General features: G+C 50.2%; 1 protein-coding gene across 5 annotated transcripts in view; it reads right to left on the bottom strand.

Moving 5' to 3' along the window:
* The window catches only part of TSPAN14 (tetraspanin 14), a 57079-nt gene that overhangs the window by 11777 nt on the left and 21628 nt on the right, over positions 1-23674 (bottom strand). For 2 of the 5 annotated variants that reach the window (XM_058542786.1, XM_058542785.1), the window contains 2 exons: positions 15605-15702; positions 210-260 (listed from right to left, as the gene is read on the bottom strand). In XM_058542786.1, coding sequence (XP_058398769.1) covers positions 210-260; positions 15605-15685 — 132 coding nt within the window. In that variant the 5' untranslated portion in view covers positions 15686-15702. Of the gene's footprint in view, positions 1-209; positions 261-15604; positions 15703-19181; positions 19396-23674 lie in introns of those variants that run through there. The other 3 variants (XM_058542784.1, XM_058542788.1, XM_058542787.1) reach the window with 2 other exon arrangements.

Below are 23674 nucleotides of genomic sequence, written 5' to 3'. Positions count from 1 at the left end.
GACACCCCCACGGGGAAGCAGAGCTGGTAGAGGAGCCCAGGGCTTTTCACTGTAGGTTCCGTGACTGCTTCCACGAGCTGCTCTGTGCAGATGATGACACTGCACGAGATGTGCTTGTCAGGGGGGAGTCTAGAGGAAGGGACAGAAAAGCTGAAGGAATCCAGCTGTGGCCGCCTGATGCTCAGGGTCCTAGGGACAATTACACCTACCTTTTCGCTCCATGCCCACAGTCCGACTCCCAGGAAGACGACTCCAGCCAACTGGGCAGGGGCAGCGGGGGTTGGGGTAGAGGGAGAGAGAGAAAAAGTGAGGTTGGAAACCAGCACCAGGAAGGGAAACCAGCACCGTGAACGTGCTTCTCACAGGGAGCACACTGCTAGTCAGGGGATGCTCCTGGCTCGTGTCCACGATGGGTGGAGCCGGGGCAAGGTGGCCCCCCTCAGCCCCTGCAGATGACGGGCGGCAAGGCTCTTCAGATAACCCGCCCCTCCTTCCCTGACCGTTCAGACACATTCCTTCAACCCTAGACGGCCCCATGCTCCAGAGATCTGGGAGCAGACTGTCCTGGAGAGACCACAGAGTCAGAGATATCCAGCCCCGCCCTGTTTCCCACCCATCCCACAAACCCTCCACTCAGTTCGGTGCACTCTCTGCTGTCTAAGACGAATCGCCCCAGGTGCCCTCACAGGCTCCGCACAAGACCCACACCACCTCTGCCACCACGCACAGACGCGCCGCTGCACGGGCCGGGCCCTGCGCGGCACCTGCTCTGCATGGGCACGTGTGCTCGGGAAAGGCTGGGTTACGAGTCACAATTAAAACAGGCCTGCACTACGCAATGTGCTCACCCCAGAAAAGCTGTGCCCCCAAGCCCCACCTCCCCCCACAGGACCCAGTGAGGCTGCCTCGGTCCTCTCTCTGCACCACAACAAAAGGGGACCTCTGCAGAGAAAGCAGCCTCCCACTCTGCTGTTTCATTACTTGACGCCAAGCGGGCATGGGGCTGCCGTTCACCAGAACCACAGGATGAACCACGGGTCTGTGTCTGTGACTGCGCTCCAGAGCGCATGCTCAGACTTCAGGCCGTCCCTGCCACGGCACTCACGGCTGGCTCCCGCTGGTGTGGGGGCAAGGAAAGGCCCGTGAAGAATGCCCTGGGGTTCTCGACCTCTCTCGGATCAAAGATCACATTCAGAAAATGCTCACGTGCCCAATATTCTGATGGAATTTCAGAGGCTTCACAGACTCCTCACAGCTGGCTCCTGCAGCAGTTTGTGGACCCCAAGTGAAGAATGCCTGCAGGCCCAACCCCACCACTTCACAAAGCGGAACACGGGCCAGAGGGCCAGGCCCAAACTCCAAGCAGTGGGGAGAAGGGCCCCGAGCCCCCGTCTCTGTTTAATCCATTCGTTTCCTCATTCACTCGTTCCTTCAACAAATACTGACTGAGTACATCCTAGGTCCCGGCACTGGAGACAACCCCGAGCCCCTGGGCAGAGACCCCTGTGCCGTGGGGACTCACATTCTAGGGAGCCGACGAACAGGCCTTTCTGGCACCCTCGCTGATTTCCCACTTCTCAGTCCTCCCATCGAATTAACCAGCTGAGGAAGGTCTTTGATTTTCTTGATGAGTTGCATGACCAATTCCTTTCTCTCCCTAGGTGTCTCACATGGCACGGGAAGCAAGCCTGAGGGTGACCAGTCGCTGCCTGCTGAGTCCTGTAGGCGTCCTCTGCACCCTTCCTCAAGGTCCCCAGTGACTGACTCCCCTCTCTCGGAGCTGGAAGCTTCTCTGATCTCATCCAGCACAGCTGGGGCCCCCCTCCTGCACTGAGGCACTAGGCTCTGGGGCCACAGAGCGCACACTCATGGTTGTCTCCCACCCTCCTTGTCACTCCTTCTCAGTCTCTGCTGTTGGTAATCCTCCTCTTCCAGACCTCTCTAAATGCTGGGAACCTGACTGTCACTCCTGGACCCCGCCCTCCCAGGACCCCTCCAGATGATCTCATAGTTCACACGGCTTTGAATACTGTCCACACACTGCTGGCTCGCAAACCTCATCTCCAGTGCCAGCCACTCCCAAACTAAACATCCTCATGTCCACCTGGCTTGTCCCCCTAAGACATCAGACCACATTTCAATCTTAACATGCCCCAAATGGAGGCTTGGTCTCCCAAATCCCAACTAGCAACTCCCTAACTCTTCCCCTTCTCCTTGGACAGCACCACTGTCCATCTACTCATTTGTTTAAGAAAGAAACCCTAGACCTCAAGCTTGGTGCCTCTCTTTCCCTCTAACCCCACATTCACCCTACCAGGACCTGCTGCTGACTCTACCTTCAAAATCCATAGTGCCTCTGACCAGTTTTCTCCCCGACTCTCTGCTCCCACCTGCCCGTGCCCCACCCCTACAGGGGCCTCCTGCGCTCTCCTCACAGATCCCCAAGCAACCAGAAGAATCCTTCAAAAATACAGATCAGATAATTCCCCTTCTCAATAACTCTCCAAGGACCTCCTTTTACACTTAGAATAAAATTCAGACTCCTGGGCTGGCCCCGTGGCTTAGCGGTTAAGTACACGTGCTCCGCTGCTGGCGGCCTGGGTTCGGATCCCAGGCGCGCACCGAGGCACTGCTTCTCCGGCCATGCTGAGGTCACGTCCCACATATAGCAACTAGAAGGATGTGCAGCTATGACATACAACTATCTACTGGGGCTTTGGGGGGAAAAATACATAAATAAAATCTTAAAAAAAAAAAAAAAAAATTCAGACTCCTTGCCATGGCCCACAAGGCCTACGCAGCCGGGGCTTGGCCCACATCTCCCCCACCGCCACTTACTCCCCTGGCCACCCTGGCATTGTTACCATTTCTTGAACTCACCAAACTCTTCCCTGCCTCAGAGACTTGACACTATTCCCTCGGCCTAGAAGGTTCTTCCTCCATATCCCTTCCTGGCTTCCTCCCTCACCTCATTCAGGTCTCTCCAAATTTCACCTCCTCAGAGCCTCCCTTTTCCATCCTAGGTGGACAGCTCCCCGTCCACCACTCCTGACCTCCTTCCCTGCTTGATTTTCTTCATGGTGCTTATCCTAGACCACAAGGGCTGTTTGTCTAGTGTGTCTCCCCCCCTTGAGCCCTCTGAGGGCAGAGATGTTTCTGTTTTGCTCAGGGTTGTACCCCAAAAACTTGGAGAAGGACTTGCCCATAGTAGGTACAGAGTAGGCATGAGCGAGCCAGTCACCAGGGCTCCAAGACCAGGGCAGTCCTTGCCTGTGGTCCTTCCAGCTCTCCTCCAGGCACACTCTCAGGTCTAACTCAACCCAAATGCACTCAAAGCAAATGAGGGCCAAGCACAAGCCCAGCCCAGCCCAGGTCGACGGTCAAGCCCTACACAGGGGCGTCAGGATCAGAGCAAGACAGGGCCTAGAGGCAGCACATCCCTAGCCCCCATCCAGTGTCCCCAACAAGGATTCCAGCCTCTGCCTAATCACTTTCCATGACAATCCACCCACCACCTGGTACTACAAGGATGGAGAGAAACCCCTTGCTGAGTCACGATCAGCTTGAGAAGCCAGCTCCCTGCACCACAGTGCAGTTCTCCTTCCCTCACAAGGACTAGCTCTAACAACAAGGGCTCGTGTTTTTTGCCACTCTGTTTCAAAGGAAGAACTAAAGTTAACTTGCACCAGAAAGAAAGGAACTGGGATGAGGGGGGTCACATGTCAGATCACGGGTTCAATGAACACTGGCCCATGGCAGGAACTCTGGGGACCAATAGTCATTTTCGACTCAAGGAGACTGAGCGAGGACCAGATAGGGGAAGTGACCTGTCTGGGAACTCACACAACAGCCCCACGAATGAGCCAGGACGCTCGCCAGCTTCACCCAGCTCCCCGCGGAGCCCTTTTCCTGGGCCTCGCCGAGGCAGATGGTCCACGGGGCGGGTCTATCTCCCCGGCTGCCAGCCATCGGGGAGTAACAGTTGAGCTGGGTGCCTCCAGCCTCAGAGTAAACTTCCCTGTCTCTCTTCTTTGATCTAATTAAATTCCTTCCCAAAGAATGGGGCCCAACTCCCGCCAAGCCCTAAGGGAGGCCAGCCTTGGACCATCAGGACACACACCACTGTGGTCACCAAGGCAAGCAGCACCACCCTTTCTCGGGTGCCAGACACTGTATTAAGCACTCACTACACCTAAAGAGCCCCTTCCACCCATCGGGCTGGCACTATGACCCCCATTTTTCAAATGGGAAAGCTCAGATGGAGAATGATTTGGTGATCTGCCTAAAGTCGCACAGCTAGCTGGTGGCAGAGTTAAGAACCAAACCTGAGTGTCTCTGGACCTCCTGACCACCCACAGACCAGTCCCCCAAGCCAGGAAGAGCGAGCAGCAGCCAGCACCCTCCACCCCACCAGGGCAGGCACAGGTCTGGTGGTGGGGGAGTTCCGCAGAAGGGGCTCTGCACTGTGTGACTCTAGAGCCAAGGACCCCATTGTCAGGTGGGGAGGATCACTCTATGTCCCAACCAGGATCAGGGGCCAGAGCCTCCGTGTGGGTCACTGTCAAGACAGCTGACGTTTGCCCGTTAGGCAAAGGCCCTGTGAAGGAAGGGGCCAGGTCTTCTTGGGGCTGGTCTGGACCTGCCGTGTCCAGAAGACACATGGGATCCTCTTGCCACACAAGCAAGCACCTTATCCAAGCAGGTTCAAGTCACACAGCAGTGTAGACACCCGGTCAGGCCCTGTTGGACTGGGGGAGGGTTTCAACACCAAGTAGGTCAAAAGCAGCCCCTTATTACCCACAAGTTAGTGGCCCTGGCCCCTGGAAGATTTCACATCCGGGTGTGTAATAGCACTTAGGCAATACTGCAGGCCCCAGAGGGAACCTCAGCAAGCTCAGGGCAAACCACCAGCAGCATCGCAAGGCGTTCAGGCCCCGCCCTCCGGCCCCTGGCTCTTGCAAGCTCCCCTGCTGACACAGGCCCACGCTCACAGAGTGCCTTCCCTGGGGCCGCCTGTGGAAGCCTCAGAGAAAACCAGAAGGAAACCCAAGAGCAAGCCGCTGACACGAGAGGCCGTCCAGAGCCCGCTGAGCAATAGCACAGGTCAGCCAGGCCTGGTTCCCATCTCCACTCTGCACCTCCCTAGTGCGAGTCCAAGAACTTCTCTGAGCCGATGTTTTCCTCTGCAAAATGGAGGCGACCCTTCCTGGGTCACAGGAGGTTGTAAGGACTGAAGGAAGTGTCACAGGTGTCCTGCTTACCCTAGGGCACAGGGCACGTCTGAGCGAGCCCTGCCCTCCCGCAGTGGAGGCAGAGCAGAGGCACGGAGGGGCCTTCAATACCAGCAGCAGTGGCTGGACTGAAGATACTCTGCACCCCACCCTCAAAAACTCCCCGCGCCAGTCTGTCCTAAGACAAGGTCCTCCTTTCCAGAGACATCTGTTTCACTGGCCTCCGGAGACACCAGTGAAGCAGAGTCTGGAAACAGGGCCTTCTGGAGGTTTTTCAAGTAAGGTAGGAAAGGATGATGGAAAGAAAACAGGGCAGGGAGTAAAGGAGGCTGGAGCAGTCTCAGCTCTGTCCTCCACTCACCCTGTGGCTCTGAACAAGCCATCCTTCTCCTGGACCTCAGTTTGTCAACCTGCAAAGCTGAGCAGTTGGAGACCAATGGCCTCCAAGGACCCAGCACCTCCCGCTGCCCTGGTGGGAACCCCATGGTCCTGGCATCTCCAGAACAGGCCCTCCTGACTCCAGGCCTGGGGAGTTCAGAACACAGGAGATACCCGTGGCCCCCAGAAAAGTCAACAATTCAACCACTGGCCAGAAAGGACGCCAGAGGGCACAGGCCCTAGATCCAGCCTGGCCCTGGGTGCCCAGTGGGCTCAGCAGGAGGCTCAGGGTATCTGTCGGGTCTAGGAGGCCTTGCCCCTCAAGACTATGGCCACTCTGACTCCCACACAGAGCAGGGAGTGCTCCCTTCAAAACAGTCCCACAGTACAACAGGCCAAATCAAGCCACTTCTCAGTGGGAGTGTGGACAGTCTGGGAGCCAGAGAGGATGGTGGAGCCAGATTCCTCATTACAACGGGAACAGGCCCAGGCAGGACGGTGCCCTGCATAGGGTCACGCGGCTGTCACACACCAGCCTTTCCTCCTGCCGGAAGGGCGGTTCTGAGAACCACAGCACGTGTGCTCTTCCCAGCACAGCCATCGAACTCACGCCAGCCCGTGAGGAAGGGTGAGGACTCCCCAGAGGGCTCTGTGTTCCCCGATAACACAGAACACACCCTCCCCAGGCCCCGCCCAGGAATCTGACTGTGTCAAAGCCTCTGAAAGGAAGGAAGGCCGAGGGGCAGAGTCCCCCAGGGGAGGTTACAGGCAGTTCCCCGGGCAACTGAGAGAAGGAACTCCCAACCCAGCCTCACCCCGACCCTAGTCCCTGCCATGCTGGCACAGCTCAGGGATGAACAGTCAGCAGAAAACCAAGACAGTAAGCAGTAGTCGACATCTCTGTGAAGGGCCAGATAGTAAATATTTCCAGCTTGGCGCGCTGGATGATCTCTGTTTCAACTACTCAACTCTGCTGTTACAGCAGGAAAGCAGCCACAGATAACACGTAAACGAAGGGGCAGGGCTGAGTTCCAATACAGTCTTATGTACAAAAGCAGGCAGAGAGCCAAGTGTGGCCTGCAAGCCGTAGCCTGCCAAGTCCTGCATTAAACTATCACGCTAAAACCATCTGGACCCAGAGACGAAAGACAGGATTTCCTTCAGCCCAGCCACACGAACCCCGGGACATCCCTATAATTTAGGTCTCCAACTCTGGTATGTTTTTATATTTCTTGACAGGTCTTAACAGCATAAAACTGTAGACAACCCAAATGATACTTTCCCACAACAGAATATTACACTACAATGAGAATGAATGATCTACAACTATATACAATAGAATGAACGAATCTCACACACAATATTTAACAAAAGGTGTTGGACTCAAAAGAATTAATACTATTAAGGTAGTGTTATGGATTGAAGGTGTCCCCCCGAAATTCGTATGCTGAAGCTCTAACTCCCAATGGTATTTGGGAGTGATGGCATTTGGAGGTGGGGCCTCTGGGAGGTAATCAGGGTCAGATGAGGATATGAGGGTGGGGCCTCCACGATTAGCACCCTTCTAAGAGGAAGAGAGACCAGAGGTCCCCCCTCCCCCTGCCACGTGAAGACAAAAAGGCAGCCATCTCCAAGCCAAAAAGAGAGTCCTCACCAGAACTTGACCACGCTGGTACCCTGATCTCAGACTTCCAACCTCCAGACTGTGAGAAATAAATTTCTGTTAAGTCAACCAGTCTATGGTATTTTGTTATGGCAGCCCAAGCTGACCAAGACAGGAAGAATACTCAGGCACGAAAGCTGTATCTAGCATACAATCACAAGTTACTAGATAGGCAAGAAGGAAGGAAAATGTGACCTATAAAAAGGAAAAAAATTCACTAACTAGAACAAGACACAGGAATGTCAAAGAAGATGGAATTAGCAACAACTTTAAAACAGATACTCTACATATGCTCAGGGATTTAAAAGAAAATATAAACATAATGAGGAGAGAAATAGAAAATATAAAAAAGATCCAAATGGAACTATTAGGAATAGAAAATACAACATTAGAAATTAAGAATTCACTAGATGGGTTTAACACCAAATTAGACACTCTAGAAGAAAAGATGAGTGAATCTGAAGACAAAGCATTAGAAACTATCCAAATTAAAAAATAAAGCGAGAAAAAAACTAAATAGAGCCTCAGTGCCTGTAGGACAAGGAGTTTGAGGAAAAAAAAAAGTGGAGGAGGGTGTATATTTGAATTAAATAACGGTCAAAATAGTCCCAAATTTGATGAAAACTACAAACCCACAAATCCAAAAAGCCCAATGAACCCCAAACAGAATAAACAAAGAAAACCACACCAGCATATGTCATAATAAAATTGGTGAAATTCAGTAATAAAAAAAACTTGAAGGAAGCCAGAAGAGAAAGAAAAGACACATTACATACTGAGTATGCACGTACAAGCTATCTTAACCAAATGAAATGAACACATATCAAAACGTGTGGGATACAGAAAATGTATAACATCAAATACTCATACTAGGAAAGAAGAAAGATCTAAAGTCGATCTAATCTTCCACCTTAAGAAGCTAGAAAAAGAGCAAAATAAACCCTAAGTAGAACACAGGAAATAATGAAAATAAGAGCAGAAATCAATGAAATAGACTGGAGATGGATGGTGGTGATGGCTGCACAACAATGTGAAGGTACTTAATGCCAATGAACTGTGCACTTAAAAGTGGTTACAATTATGAACAGTTATGTCTGTCTTTCCACAATTTTTAAAAAATAAAATTAAGAACTTACAACTATACACAACTATGTACTGGGGCTTTGGGGGGAGAAAAAAGGAGGAAGGTTGGCAATAGATGTTATTAGCAAAGGGGGAAGCCTCCCTTGCAAAAAGAAAAAAGAAAGAAAGAAAAAAAACAAGTTTCCATACATCTAGATTCCCTTTTACTCTGAAGGACATACACTACCAAAATAGGAATTAAAAATAAATACATAAAATTTTAAAAGAATTTATAAATTTTTAAAATGAAATTAAAAACAAATCAACAAAGAAACCATCACTACACTACAAGAAGTCAGATACAAGAGTCAAATCTAATTTATAGTGACAGGAGGCAGACCAACGGTTGTGGAGGGAGGGAGAGGAGGGGACGGCTGCAGAAGGCACGGGGGCAGTCTGTGCAGTGACGGCAAGGCTTGCACCTTCACTGTGGCGGTGGTGGCTACGTGAAGCACACAGCTGTACACTCGCCGCATTGTACACTTGAAATGGGTAAACATTACTCTAATTTACACCTCAACGGAGGCGTTTTTTTTGAAAAGCTATTTCTGGGGAAAAAAAAGGTATAAACAAGATGGAAATGGGGCACTCCCACGCAGAGGCAGACTGGGCCACGCTGACTGTTCACTGGCACAGGACACGGAGTGATACACACCACCAGTCACCTCGGCTTGACCCCCTGTGAGAACATGCGAATAATCATCCGTGCCAGGCAATAATCACAGGGCACCGTGAACAGCCCTTCTTCGGAAATCCCTCTCGGTGGTCCCAGCCTCAGACGGCGGAGCCGGTGAGACCAGAGTGAGGCCCTGCAGGAAGAGCCACAGGCAACTCCGAGTTCCAGTGGAGCCTGTGGCGACACAATCTTTGCCCTCCGCCTCGGCCAGCCTGCACGTGGAAAAGCAAGCGCGAGATCCCTACACACCACAAGATATGGCTCTGCTTCCTCTGAATCACGACTGCCCTTCTGGAGAAGCAATTCTGATACACAAATACGTCAGGCCACTCAAAATAATGTGCACACCTTCTGACCCATTTATTCTCACTCCTGGGAATCTGTCCCAGCAAATAATTTCCTTCCTTTCCCCAAAGGGAAGAATCTGTATTACACAAAACTAATAACTACATCTTTACCTAGGCTAGCAAAAAAACTGGAAACAACCTAAATGTCCAATATGAGAATTTCCAAAAACAAAATCTAGAAGAGTATGTAGCAGCCTGGCACGTTCTGCACCACGAGATGCTGACACAGAGACATAGGCCTCAGGACTACAAGGGTCTCTCGCAAAGACACGAGACTCTGTGACTGAAGACGGGGCACAGAGAAGGGAACGCCGCTCGGCTGAGACGCCTTGTGTAGTCTTCTAGAATTTCCATGCAATTCAAGTTTATTAAATAAAACTTGAAGAGAAAAAAGTACCACTTCTTCTCAGCAGTAAGATTAAAAATACACTACTCACATTATATATATAAAACATATATTAACATATACATACACATAAAAATCCTAGACTTTTCCTTTTTGACTGTATTAATTACAGACAGACACTAGCAGAGAAACCATCTATCTGCATTCACACCTGGGGATCAGGCCTTGGGGTCCATGGACAGAGTTCAGCTCAAATAAGGGCAATTCTCTATCCGTCAGAGTGATCCAGAGACAACAGCCCACTGCAGGAGGTGGTGAGTGCCCTGTCAGAGGAGGAACTCAATAAACGCCAAACAAGAGAAGACAACTCGCACCCACAAAGACGCCTGCTGTGAACGGGAGCAGGGAAGGGGGGCTGACCTCTAAGCCCTTCCACATCTCCACACTGGATGCGCTTTGCCTCTCTTGGATAAAATGACGGCATGTCCTGGTTGGCCTGGGAGACACCTGTTGTTCTGGCAGAATTCTTAATAATCTCTCCTTCACTCTTTTTTTTTTTTTTTTTGTGAGGAAGATCAGCCCTGAGCTAACATCCATGCTAATCCTCCTCTTTTTGCTGAGGAAGACCGGCTCTGAGCTAACATCTATCGCCAATCCTCCTCCTTTTTTTTTTCCCCCCCAAAGCCCCAGTAGATAGTTGTATGTCATAGCTGCACGTCCTTCTAGTTGCTGTGTGTGGGACGCGGCCTCAGCATGGCCGGAGAAGCGGTGCGTCGGTGCACACCCGGGATGCGAGCCCGGGCCGCCAGTATCGGAGCGCGCGCACTTAACCGCTAAGCCACGGGGCCGGCCCCTCTCCTTCACTCTTAAAAGTTTCCCGATTTGGGCTGAACCCAGGTTCGGTGAGAACGAGGAAAGACGAGGGGCTGTACACGCCCCTCCCGCGGACCCCTCTCCCAGCTCTCCTTCTTCTGCAAGCCAAAGTGTAAGTTCTAACTGTGGTGAAGCACACATTACATAAACTTGACCATCTTAGCCATTTTTAAGTCTACAGCTCAGTGGCATTAAGTACATTCACAGTGCTATACAACCATCACCACTATCCACAGAACTCTTTTCACCTTGCAAAATTGACACTCTGTCCCCATTAAACAACTTTCTCTTCTCCCCTCCCCCCAGCCCCTGGCAACCACCAGTCTACTTTCTCTCTCCAGGAATTTGACTACTGGACCTCGTATAAGTGGAATCATACAGTATTTGTCCTTCTGTGACTGGCTTATTTCACTTAGTATAATGTCCCCAAGGTTCATCCATGTTGTAGCATATATCAGAATTTCCTTCCTTTTTAAGGTTGAATAATGAATACTATTTCCATTGTATGTATATACCACATTTTGTTTATCCATTCATCCGTCAGTAGACACTCGGGTTGCTTCTACCTCTGTCTATTGTGAATAATGCTGCTATGACCAAGGGTGTGCAAATATCTCTTCAAAATTCTGCTTTCAATTCTTTTGGGTATATGCCCAGAAGTGGAATTGCTGGATCATGTGGTAATTCTATTTTTTACTTTTTTTAAACATATGCTTTTTTTTTTTTTGGTGAGGAAGATTAGCCCTGAGCTAATATCTGTTGCCAATCCTCGTCTTTTTGCTGAGGAAGATCGACCCTGGGCTAACATCTGTGCCCATCTTCCTCTACTTTATATGTGGGACACCTGCCACAGCATGGCTTGATAAGGGGTGCGCAGGTCTGTGCCTGGGATCTGAACCCCCAAACCCCAGGCCACCAAAGCGGAGCGTGCGAACTTAACCCCTACGCCACCACGCCGGCCCCTATTCTTCACTTTTTGCGGAACCTCCATACTGTTTTCCATGCAGCCGCACCACTTTACATTCTTACCAACAGTACACAAGGGCTCCAATTTCCCCAGACCCTCACCAACATCTGCTATTTTCTGGTTTTTTAATAATAGCCATCCTAATGGGTGTGAAGTGGTATCTCATTGTGGTTTTGATTTGCATTTCCCTATTCAAAGTGAGATTTTGCACTAGAAACAGGTCTAAAACAACCAAAGAAAGATTATAATTAAATTTTTTAAAAAGGTAAAAGTGCTAGCGTCCTCAAAATGCTGTTGGCTAGAAGCACTGTGTCCCTGAGATCCCTGTGGTGAGGACCCCCTGAAGCCCAGCGCCCACTGGGTAAAATAAGCAGCTCAGAACAGACACAGACGTCGCTGGCACCCACGGTGCTCACCCCACGCTCGGTGCTCACCCCACGCAAGCATTAACGGTCACTGGGGAAAACCTCAACCCCGAAGTTGGAGGGAGAGAGCTTAAAAAAGGTGTTAAGAGTGCTACAGGTGTTTCCCATACAGAACGTTACTGTCAAAATTGTCCCGCACAGGCGAACTGCTGGATAAAACCCTGCACTTGCACCAGCACCTGGCACTGGCCAGAGAAACAGCAGGGTGCCTTCTGCACATTCACACCTGCTGCTGAGCCTAGGGCCGCTGTCAAAGCCACAGTCTGCTCCCCTGCTCACTGCTAATTCACCAAAACACAAAAACTCTCCATGCAAAACCACCTATCTGTATTTCGCTTCAAAATAATCCAAGGGGGGAAATATAAATTAAACAAAATCAGCTATAAGTTGATAATTGCTGAAGCTAGGTAATGGGAACATGAGGGTTCGTTACATTATTCTATTTTTATATTTTCTCCATTAAAAAAGAAAACTTCTCTGAGGAGGTAAGCACTTTGCGTGTCGTTTTATACATTTCCAGCAAGCCCGTGAGACAGGCAGCGGGCAGGTGAGATCAATAAGTTACAACGAAAACAGCGCAGCTTATCAAGGTCGCTCAGTGCAGACGAGAGTCCAGAGGGCACAGGTGCCCCCCACACACACACTTTGGCTTCCCTCACGGCTCTCCACCCCAATTCTCAGGCCTCACTCCACACTCCCAGCTCCTATGCAGATGAAGACAGCAAATCACCGCCCAGGACCCGGCAGGGAGGCACCCGGCCTCCCCCCTCATTTTTCCAACGAAGTTCCCTCATGCCTCATTTTCCTGCCTGTTCCTTTCTGTCCCTTCCTGTTGTGCCCCAGTGCACACTAACTGAAAAATGGTGAACTCCTGACCACACACATCGCCAATTCTGCAAAACTCTGGTAACAGTACACCAGCCTTCAGTCACCAAACTGACATGCTGCGATTCTGGATTCATAAACTTCGCCATTTGAATGTGGTGCTGCCAGTCTATCACTGAGAAGGTAGGAAAGATTCCCAAGAGCAGAGTCTGTTCTGGAAAGCCTCAGAAGAAACGGGGCTCACCAGGCCCTAATCGCAGCATCAGTGGGTGAGTCTCACTCCAGCTGCCAAGATAAGGATGAGAGCCTCAGGTCAGGGCACAAGGCCAAGCGAGCGCAGCCGGGGGGCAACGGGGGGCGACAGCTGGGTGTGCAAGTGTCCGAGGCGTCTAACTGCCTGCCTCTGCCAGGTGGCCTCCACCACACACCTAGCTGGGGGTGGGACTCCAGGTGGGGCCAGAGGGCTCTCCTCCAGACAGGGAGCAGTGAGATCTGGGAAGCCATACACAGCGAGGATGCGGCAGCCACAGTCCTCCCATTAGGAGGGGCCCACAGAAACCACATCAGCTGCCCAGCATTCCCTGCTTCAGGGGCAGTGACGAGGCTGTGGTGACAGCCTGGGCACAGGCAAAGACCTGAAGTGAATGGCCAAGCCACTGAATCCACCCTACTTCTCCAGGACAGAAAACCCTCAAAACTTGGAGATGAGTCATCTGGAGATGATGCTGTACAACCAAGGGGGAAAGGCTGAGACGTCATAGTACGTCTGCCTTGTTCTCAAGAGTTCCAAGCCAAACAGGAAATGCCAAGATCCGCAGGAGAGGCAACATCTGCGTCCCGGCCACTCGCTCTGTCCCTCCCCGTGCACCTGTCCCCACAAAGACACTGGTGCAGGACGCTTCCTACTGGTCTTAGAGGCCTCTGTGGTGATCACGCCCTCACTCTCCTGCACAGCATCAACGCCCGCTGCACCCTGGACCCGCCCACGGGCAGCCCACACATGCTCTGACGCCTCCCTAACCCCTGCACCGTCTGCAGCCAGTGCCCACTCTTGCTGCTACTTTTTAAGGTAAGAGTCCTTGAAAGAACTGTCACGAGTCACTGGTCTCCACTTCCTCATGTCTCATTGGCCCAGTGGCTCCTCGGCCAACTCCAGGTGTGTGTCCACCCCCAGAGCACATGGCAGCTGTGTTCAAGGCCACTGACAGACCCTGCTTTGTCAAAACCAATGGCAATTTCCTGTCCTCACCCTCCTTCACCTCCCGCAGTACAGCTGACTGCTCCTCTCTACTGAAGGGCTTCCTCTCGAGGCTTCCACACACGAAATCTCCTGGTCTTCCCTGTACCTGAGGCCACTCACTCACAGCCAACTTGAGAGCGGACTTTTCTCCTCAGCCCCACCTCTAGCACCCCAGGGCTCAACATTCAGATCTCTCCTCGTCTAACATACTCTCCTTCGATGATCTCATCCAGTCCACCTTTTCCTCTGACAGTGGCCAAGACTTTCATCTCCAGGATGGTCACTGACACAAGAAATGACATCTCCATGTGGCTGGCTAAGGGACCATTCAAATCCTTCTGCCCCAATATTCCATCTCAGAGCATGGTACCACCACCCACCCCTTCACTCTGCAGAATCATTCCAAATCCAGATCATACCATCTACCTTATCGTCTACCAAGAGTTAGGAAAGAAGCAGAAAAGTTGGAGCAAAACTCCCACTTACTGAGAACTGTACATTCCTACATGACCTGGCTCCTCCACGTCTCTGTCTTCACCTGAGCTCCAGCCACGTGGCCTTCTTTATATCCCCTGCACAGGACAAGCTCATTCCTGCCTCTGGGCCTTTGCAAATGCTGCTCTCCCCGCCTGGAGCTTTCTTTCCCAGATCCCCACATGGCTGCCTCTTCACCAGGACTCAGGTCTCACCCACAAGTCACCTCCACAGAATGCCCTTCCTCAACTGCCCTAGCCAAGGAGATTCTTCCTCCCTGCTCTGTTGCTCAGTAGGCTGATACTGCTTTTGGTTAAACACAGGCAGCACAAAGGCAGGGTCATTGTCCACTCTTACCTCCCAGAGCCTAGAAGAGGGCCCGGCCCACGGTCACATGCGCACAAAGCACCCTGCTGCCAATGTCTCACTGGGGTGTTCCCAGGGTGTGGATGGAGGGGGACAGACACGTGCCTGGGCCAGAGCCCCAAGTATTCCTGAACCCCCAAGGCTGAAGCAGGGGCCCCTTCATCTGGTTTTCAATCACCCTGGCCTTCCCCATCACAGTACTTAATGGTCTATTTTTTTTTGTTGTTTTTTTGGAAAGGAAGACTGGCCCTGAGCTAACATCTCTTGCCAATCCTCCTCTTTTTGCCAAGGAAGATTGGCCCTGAGCTAACATCTGTGCCTATCTTCCTCCACTTTGTATGTGGGACACTGCAGCAGCATGGCTTGATGAGCGATACATCAGTCCACGCCCGGGATTCAAACCTGGGAACCCGAGGCCGTCAAAGCGGAGCACGCACACGCAAATGCTATGCCACCGGGCCAGCCCCTTAATGGTCTATTTTATAGTTCACTTGCCGCAGGTTCCGGGAGGACAGGGCTCCTCGACCCGGAGTGCCTTCCCGTCCAGAGCCTCACTGGGGCCAGGCAAATAAAAAGCACGTGAATTACTAAATGAATTACTAAATTACTAAAGTCGTGATTTACTAAATGAAGGACTCAGCAAGGGAATGTGGCCGCTCTCATCCACTCACCCAGAAGACGATGTTGTAGCTGAAGAGGAGGTACTTGTACCAGCAGCTGACCTCGGCGCTGGAGTATCTGTAATAATGCATCTTCCGAGAGGTAGGACCTGCAGAGAGACACAGGGTGATAAGACGGCAGCTCCACTCAAAGGTCTCCCCCACCCTGCTCCCGAGGAGAGGGCACAGGGAGGCTCACAGGCTCCCCCACCTGCTCCCCAGGAGAGGGCACGGGGAGGCTCACAGGCTCCCCCACCTGCTCCCCAGGAGAGGGCACAGGGAAGCTGACACAGACTCGGGACACCTCCGCGTCGTTTCCTGCATTCTTTCATTGTCCAGACACAGGTCTACTCTCAACACAAGCTGTAGATAAGACTAAAACTGGCTAAGTCAACTTTCCAAAAACAGCCAAAAGAATAAGAGGAGAATTTTTGTAAGAATGGAGAATGGCGATATTTCAAGTGTCTCCTAAATACCAGGACTTCTGCTTAGAACCTTTCCAAACATTTATCTCATCTCCTCTACACTGGGTATTGATTTCCCCACTTCTAGGTGGAGCAAACAGTTGAGGAAGATCATGTGATTGCCCAAGGATGAGACAAAACGACAGGGCCCAGGATCTGAACCAAGGATGCGGATTCCACAGTCCCCGCTCTTTCTACCCAGCACCATCTGGGGCACAGCAGCCAGGACAGGAAAGAGCCAAATGCAGAAATGGGGGCCGGACCACTGAGAGCCAAGTTAGGGAGGACGACATGAAAGGGCAGGTGTGGACATGACCTAACCGCAGCCAGTAAAGAGAAGCCAGAATGCAGGCTCCACATTTGTTCATCTAACGTTTTCTGAGACAACCTCCCAAGCTCAGCCCTCAGAGAGATAAAGTAGGGGGTGCCCTGGTGTGGGCAGGAGAGCCCCAGCCCACAGCAGCTAGCATCCCCTACTCCTTCCTCCCTTGCTTAACCGCCTCACCTCACCCCCACCTCATGACCACTGCTGGGCCTCCTGGGGCTGCAGTGAGGTTCAGACTACAGAACACTCCATGAACTGCACAGAGAGAAGGGTGGGGCCTTATCTGTCTCCATCCCCCAACAGCCCTCAGAGAATCCTACAAAACAGAGGGTGCCCTCAAAGGGGATTCTGAGGGCTGGCCCACCTTTACTACTTTCCTTTTTAACCCCAAGGGCCGTCCAGGTGGACCCCTAACTCCTCCACCATCTCTGCCACCAAAGCAGTGGCTGAATGGTGGGGAGGAGGGAGATGCTCCAAGCTGACAGATGGGCGAGATCTGATGCTCACAGGGGAACGCTCACTCCTAGCTCCCTGTTTGCCCCCACTTCCCAGGGAGAGGAGCAAAACCTAATAGGGCCCAAGGCACAAACAAGACAGTAAGGAGACAACCCACCCACAACTGCTAGTAAGAAACCAGCTTCTGCTGTGGAGTGGCCACTGCACAGTCCATTCCTGTGGGGCGGCCTCTGCAGCCTGGCCGCTGGCCTGTGACGTTCTGAGAAAGTGATGCCAAGCAGGGACATGAAAACCACATCCCTCTGGAAATGGGTGCTGTGACGGCTCGACCGTCCTTCCCACAGAGCAGAGTCAAGAGACACAGCCTGGACGCCACCCTGAGCTTGCCCTCCTCCCTCCAAGAGGGACAGGAGAGTGGTCCACGCCCTGCTGGAGGAGCCCAGCCTTTCTGGCCTCAAAAACCAGCCCTGGAGGGGCTGCAGTGACTCTGGCTCCTGCAGCCCCCATCTCCACCTCCCTGCCCACCATCAGCACAGCACTTCCACAAAACTCCCAAGAACAAGTGTGAACACAACCTGGGTGCCGAAGGACACTGCTAGACACAAGGACACACAGGAGGCCTGAACACAGCCTGGGCCACACAGAGTGGCTGCAGGGAAAGAACAGGAGCTTAAGAGATCCAGGTTCCTTCCTTCAGCAACATGACTAGACCCTGGGCAAGTCCCTGCCCCCTCAGGGCCTCAGCACCCTCAACTAAAAGGGGGCTCTTAGTGACCGATCCCTAATGTCACCATGTGGAGGGGCCCAGCTGACAGCACCAGAATGACTCATTCTAAATACAGATTTCAGGGCCCTATCCCCTGGAGGTTCTGATAAGTAGGTCTGGGTTGGGGCCCAGAATCTACATATTTGACAAATTTCCCAGGTGGTTCTGAGAGGCCCAGGGGACCAGTGTCAGCCTGGGCACTGAGGGCTGTGGTGCCTCTGGATCCTGCAAAGGCAGAAGGGCCTTGTTAGCAGCAGTGCACACAGAGACCAGGGGTATGGGAGGGATGGCTCCTGGCAGGCAACCAACTCAGGTAACCAACACTCACCCATTTGTTTTCCACAAATTACAAAGCCCCAAAGCACTGTTTTTTTCTTCTAACTACAGATGACTGGATTCATGCATATACGGGAAAAAATTTTTTCAACCTAAAAATGAAGTTTATTGCAGAGAACAGCCAACTTGGCTAGAACTGCCCTATGAGACATGAAAATGTTCCAGTGGTAGAAACCCTGTTCCCCTTTATGGACAAGACAGTCCTGCTCCTTAGAATGTCAAATGCACCCCCTCCTGCTCATGGTTCCCACAGAAGCCTAGAAGGTGGAAGGCCATGCGCTTCCTGGAACTGGGCCCCAGAGCTTGGGGAGGGCTGCTCAGCCACGGTACCCAAAGTTCAGGAGTCCTGGAGGGTGCTCCTTGGACATCACTTATCTTAACCATATATGTGAGAGTACAGAACTCTCCCCAAAGCTTTGAAGCAGTAAATAAAGCCAGACTCCCTCCTTTCTCCTTGATCTTGGCTCCACAAAGAAAGCAGCTAATTAGCACATGCCTGCATGCTTCCCACAGTACTGAGGACCTCCTCCTTGCCCCCTGCCTGGGGCCTCTGGGAATGACTACCCTGAGGTGACACAGAGACCTCCATCTGGACAGCGCTGGCCAGGTAAGCGTGGAGAACACGAAAGGCCACGGGGACTCGATGGCACACAGGAGGCAGGAGACCACTGCCCTCGAGTGTGGATTCCCCGTGAGTGCCTGGCTTTCTCACCATCTGCCTCCCCCTCTTCACCAGGCTGCCAGGGCCTCATCCCACACAGACACATGACCAACTGGGAAACAACTCTGCTTTCACAGATGTCAAGGTCCAAACCCACACCAGAGAATCTCAACAAGTGATGCAAACCCCAAGCTCTCACTCTCTGGCAACTTACACTCTCAGAATCACACCAGCCCCGTTCACACCCAGGAACAACTAGAAAGAGACACCTAATCATCCACGACACGGGGTGCCACAGTCAGACGTGCACCCTCACACACCCGCCACACACAACCCAGAGCACGCACACAGGTATTATGCCATTTTTGTTGGACCAGAATAAGCCCGTGAGGCCCAGGGGTGGGGATGTCCCAACAACACTTATTTCCCCATTCCAACCCACAAAAGAGGAAGCTGTCGAAGAGACACGTTTTAGTCTCCTTCACCCACTTGTTTCTTCCTTCCTTGGGAAGAGAAGGCTCTAGTGACCAGGGAGGCCAGGAGAGCTACCCCCCTTACTGCCCCGGCCGGCCGCACTTCACCTAAGGGAGCAGGGAGGAAAGGCTGCCTCTTGCTCTTGCGCTGCTCTCTGCTGTGTGGGTCCGTGGGTGGAGAAGCAGGTGCTGAACTTCAATGACACCACAAGATCCTGGTCTCCACATAGGCTCGTCCCAGATGTGGACTGAAGGAGGTACCGGGAAGACTTGCTTGGACCCCAGCCTAAGCCACATCCTCCAACGCGGCGCGACAGCCTCCCGTCTCGGGGGAATAAAGCCAACACAGAGCTCTTGAGGTCTGGCTCACTGGCTTCAGAACCTCAGTGGAATAAGTACTGACAAGCACCCCCGAGCCGCCAACCTGAGGTGTCACCCACATTTACACAGAGCCCCAAGAAGGCAGTGAAGCCAGTGGTGCTGAAACTGGAACCCAGATCTGACCCAAAATTCAGCCAAAATGACTCCAAAGTGACTGTGGTCCCTGACATCTCACTCTATTTGCTAAATCGAGTCACATCAGAGGAAGGCAGAACTGAACTCTCTACCAACCAATGCATTCAATTAACACAAAGACCATTTCCCATAACACACACGCAGAATCTGAGCTTCCTAAAAGAAGATGGATAAGCTTCTCACAAATGCTAATTACCACTGCAACAGAGAAGAATCTCCAAAAGCTATTGTTTTTTGCATAGAAAACAATTATCAGAAAAATTTAATTATAAGTCCTCAAACTGTCTCAACTCCAAAACTTATTAAAATAGAATAAAGCATTTACACGGCACATAGGAGACATGTGTTTGTCAAAACATCAACTTCTCAAAACAGGGGGAAGTTAGAATTATTTAATAGTGTTGAGATAGCTGGTTAGCAATCTGCGAGGAACTACATAAGCCAAAATCTATCTAAATATTACAGGCTGCACACATGCATAATAGAACAGAGTATTTCAGGACTATGTTAATCTCCCTTACTTTTGAGGCAACAGGAAAAAACAATCCAAAGTACAAGAATATCAATATAAAACAGATAAAACATTGTAAAATCCCCATAACAATTAACGTAATATTAAAGTAAAAAAGGAAACACAAATGATAAGTTCTCTGCAGCAGTTATGACAAAAGGTAAACATCTACAACTTATAAAAAAATTCATACTTACTAAAAAGACTCCAGTTTTAGACAAATGGACAGAGGATGTGGACATTATTCTGAAAGGTTAGGACAATGTAATTAACAGAGGAAAAAAAACTCCACATCACTGGAAATGAAACTTCCAGGGGCCGGCACCGTGGCTTAGCGGTTAAGTGTGCGCTCCGCTACTGGCAGCCCGGGTTCAGATCCTGGGCACGCTGCGCAGCGACGCACCACTTCTCCAGCCACGCTGAGGCGGCGTCCCACATACAGCAACTATAAGGATGTGCAACTATGACATACAACTATCTACTGGGGCTTTGGGGAGAAAAGGGGGGGGTGGGAAGGAGGAAGATTGGCAATAGATGTTAGCTCAGGGTTGATCTTCCTCACAAAAAAAAAAAAAGAAAAAAAAAGAAACTTACAATCTAGAGACACCATTTTACATTTTTTTAATTTAACTAAATAATCACCGCTATTGCTGGCAAGCCCATGGTGCGGCTGGCCCTTCATACCTTGCTGGCAGCAGAGTAAACTGTTACTACCCTTTGTAACAGTTACAGACACTCAGAACAAAATAAAACAAAGGTCATAGATATCCTTAATCCAATAAACTCATGACTAAGAATTTGCCTCCAGAAAACCAGCAGAAGAAAAAGAATATGCATTATGAAATCTGAATATCAGGGTTTGCAATTATGGGACAATTTGTAAGCATGTAGTTAAAAACCAAAATGGAATATAAAAGCAAGAAAACGGTTGCATGGGGTGGTGGACTTAAGTGATTTTCTAAAAAGTTTTCCACTGTAGCACTTACCATTACCACCTTTGTATTATAAATGTAAATTGAGGCCATTGCTGATGGGAGTGTGCTTGCCAGCTGAGGATGCTGGCCCCCCAGTGTGATTGATACTGGCCCTGATATCAGTTCCCCTACATTAAACCCAGAATATATGGAGTTAAAACCAAAGGCACTCATCCTCTTTCCCTGCTTCTTTAAGTTACATTCATGTGTAACTATTGGTTTTTTTTTGTATCCCTGAACTTCACAAGGCAAACAGAAGTTACTAATTGTTAAAAGCCCAGGTGGCCTCAAGCTGGGCTCACACTGATGTTTTGGCCAGTTTTTCAGGTTTGTTACAGGGAAACTGATATTAAGAAGCTAAAGCTTCTCAGACCTCAACTCCTTGGCTTTCTGGCAGCAGAATCCACCATCCACTATGGAGACAGGGACAGTTGAAGGACACCCACCTGCAATTCCCTTATCCACCATCCTCCTCCCTCCAAGCAGCCTCACGAGGTCAAAGGCAGGCTGGTGGGAAAGCACCTGCCAGCAAGGCCACAGGCTCCCCCTCCCTACCCGCAGCCACATTCCTCACAACTTTTAAAACCACTTGCCTCCCAACTTTCAGGGAGACAGGACAAATTTGAGAGCTCTCGTCTCCCAGCTGATGTCACCCAAAATAAAACTCTTTCCCTGCCATAAGCCTGGCGTTCTAGTTTATTTGGCCCCTCTTGTGTGGCGCGTAAAGAAGCTGGGTGTGTATCCGGTAACATGATGACCTGTGCAGTCACTGTACACAGGTCTACTTTGGGATTGTATTAATCTGTGAGATCCCTTCCTCCTCCCTCTCCACCTCTTTTTAATTAAAAAAGTAGCACATGCTCAACTATAAAATACCTGAACAATTCAGAAGTGTGAAAAGTGAACTGGCAATGAGAAACCACAAAACAATGGCTTTCAAATTTTTCACCATAGCCCACAGTAAGAAACACATTTTAACAAAATCAATCCAGTATGTGCATGCACACACTCCCATGCACAACTAAAATGAGTTTCATGAAACAGTATTTCCCCTAATTATATGCCATGCATTCTACAGTTGCTGTTGTCTTAATTTTTCTCAAAATTATCCCTGCACGTGTTCTAAGAATCAGCTATTGTAAAAGCTGTGTTGAGAAAAACAGCAGATTCTAAGCCCCAGGCCAGCCCTTCCCCTTTCCAGGGGACACTTTTCAACTTCTAGCTGCCTCTTGAATGTTTACGCTCCAAATCTCTCCTAAAAATTTCTGCATATGCTTCTACTACTACTCCCTGATTTTTCAGTTTTAGGTATTACCTATCCACTTCCTCCCCTGCAGACGAAGATATAACTCTCTTTACACCTCTACAAACCACCTCTCCCTGCAAACTACCCCTCACTTCTCCTTTCCCGTATCTGCACTCCAATTTACAGTCGTGCCCCACATAACGACATTTTAGTCAATGATGGACCACATGTACAATGGTGGTCCCATAAGACGAGTACCATGTAGCCTAGTGTGTAGTACGCTATACCATCTGGTTTTGTGTAAGTGCACTCTGTGATGTTTGCATTTCTCAGAACGTGTCCCCGATGTGAAGCGACACACGACTGTAGGTCAACTGTAGTGCCGGCTAGAGCAATCTCCAGAGTTCACGTCATCACGACCACGTGAGCCATCAGAGTGAGCCTATGGGAAGCGTGATTACTTTTCCTTTCCTGCAGCACTTTTTGCTTTCTGGAGTTAACAATTCTCTTATTTTTGTTTGCTTAATTTTCTACGAACTTATCAATATTCAACCCCAATTCAATGCCAGTTGTCCAAATCTCCCCTCAATAAGTTCATTCACACCAGATGTTCTATTTCTATTTCTTCTTCCAGAAGACATCTCTCCTGAGCCTCCTGAACTGCTTTATTCTGGACTGCTGCACAGAAGGCCACTCACTTCACCTGGGATGCAGCCTACGGGGATCCAGTCTCTGCTCACCTTCGTGGAGAAATCCTTCAGTGCAAAAGGCAAGTTTTACAGACCCTGTATGTCTGAAAATATCTTCATTCTACCTTCATTCTTGGATAAAAGCTGGGCTGTGTGTGGCATTCTAGGTTGGGAATCCATTTCATTAAGGATGAGGAAGGCATCGCTCTGCCATCTTCTCCATCCCGTGTACTGAAGGAGTCCAAAACCACTAAGATTCCTGATCTGTGTAATGGATCTGTTTCTCTCTCTGTAAACTTGTAGGACCATTCCTTTCTCCCAGGCATACTGAAATTTCAGGGTACTGGTCTGGGTCTATCTTCATCCACTTAGCTCAACATTTGATGAACCTTTCCAATATAGAAACCAACATCCTTTTCTTCTAGGAAATTTTTTTCTTAAAGATTTTCCCAGTTACATTTTTCTCTGTTCTTTCTGCAACTCCCATTAATGAATACGGGAAACTTGGCTGATCCTTTGATTTTCTTACCTCTTCTGCTCCATTATCCACCTCTTCATCCTTTTTATCCATTTTCTGGAAGACTCCTTCAACTTTATCTTCTAATAATCCTCTTACTATTTTTGTTCTGCCCTTATTTTTTAACTTTTAATAATTTCTTGTTTTC

Source organism: Diceros bicornis, chromosome 6 (assembly GCF_020826845.1).
Source record: "Diceros bicornis minor isolate mBicDic1 chromosome 6, mDicBic1.mat.cur, whole genome shotgun sequence".
NCBI lineage: Eukaryota > Metazoa > Chordata > Mammalia > Perissodactyla > Rhinocerotidae > Diceros > Diceros bicornis.
This window is presented reverse-complemented; position numbering and strand designations above follow the sequence as displayed.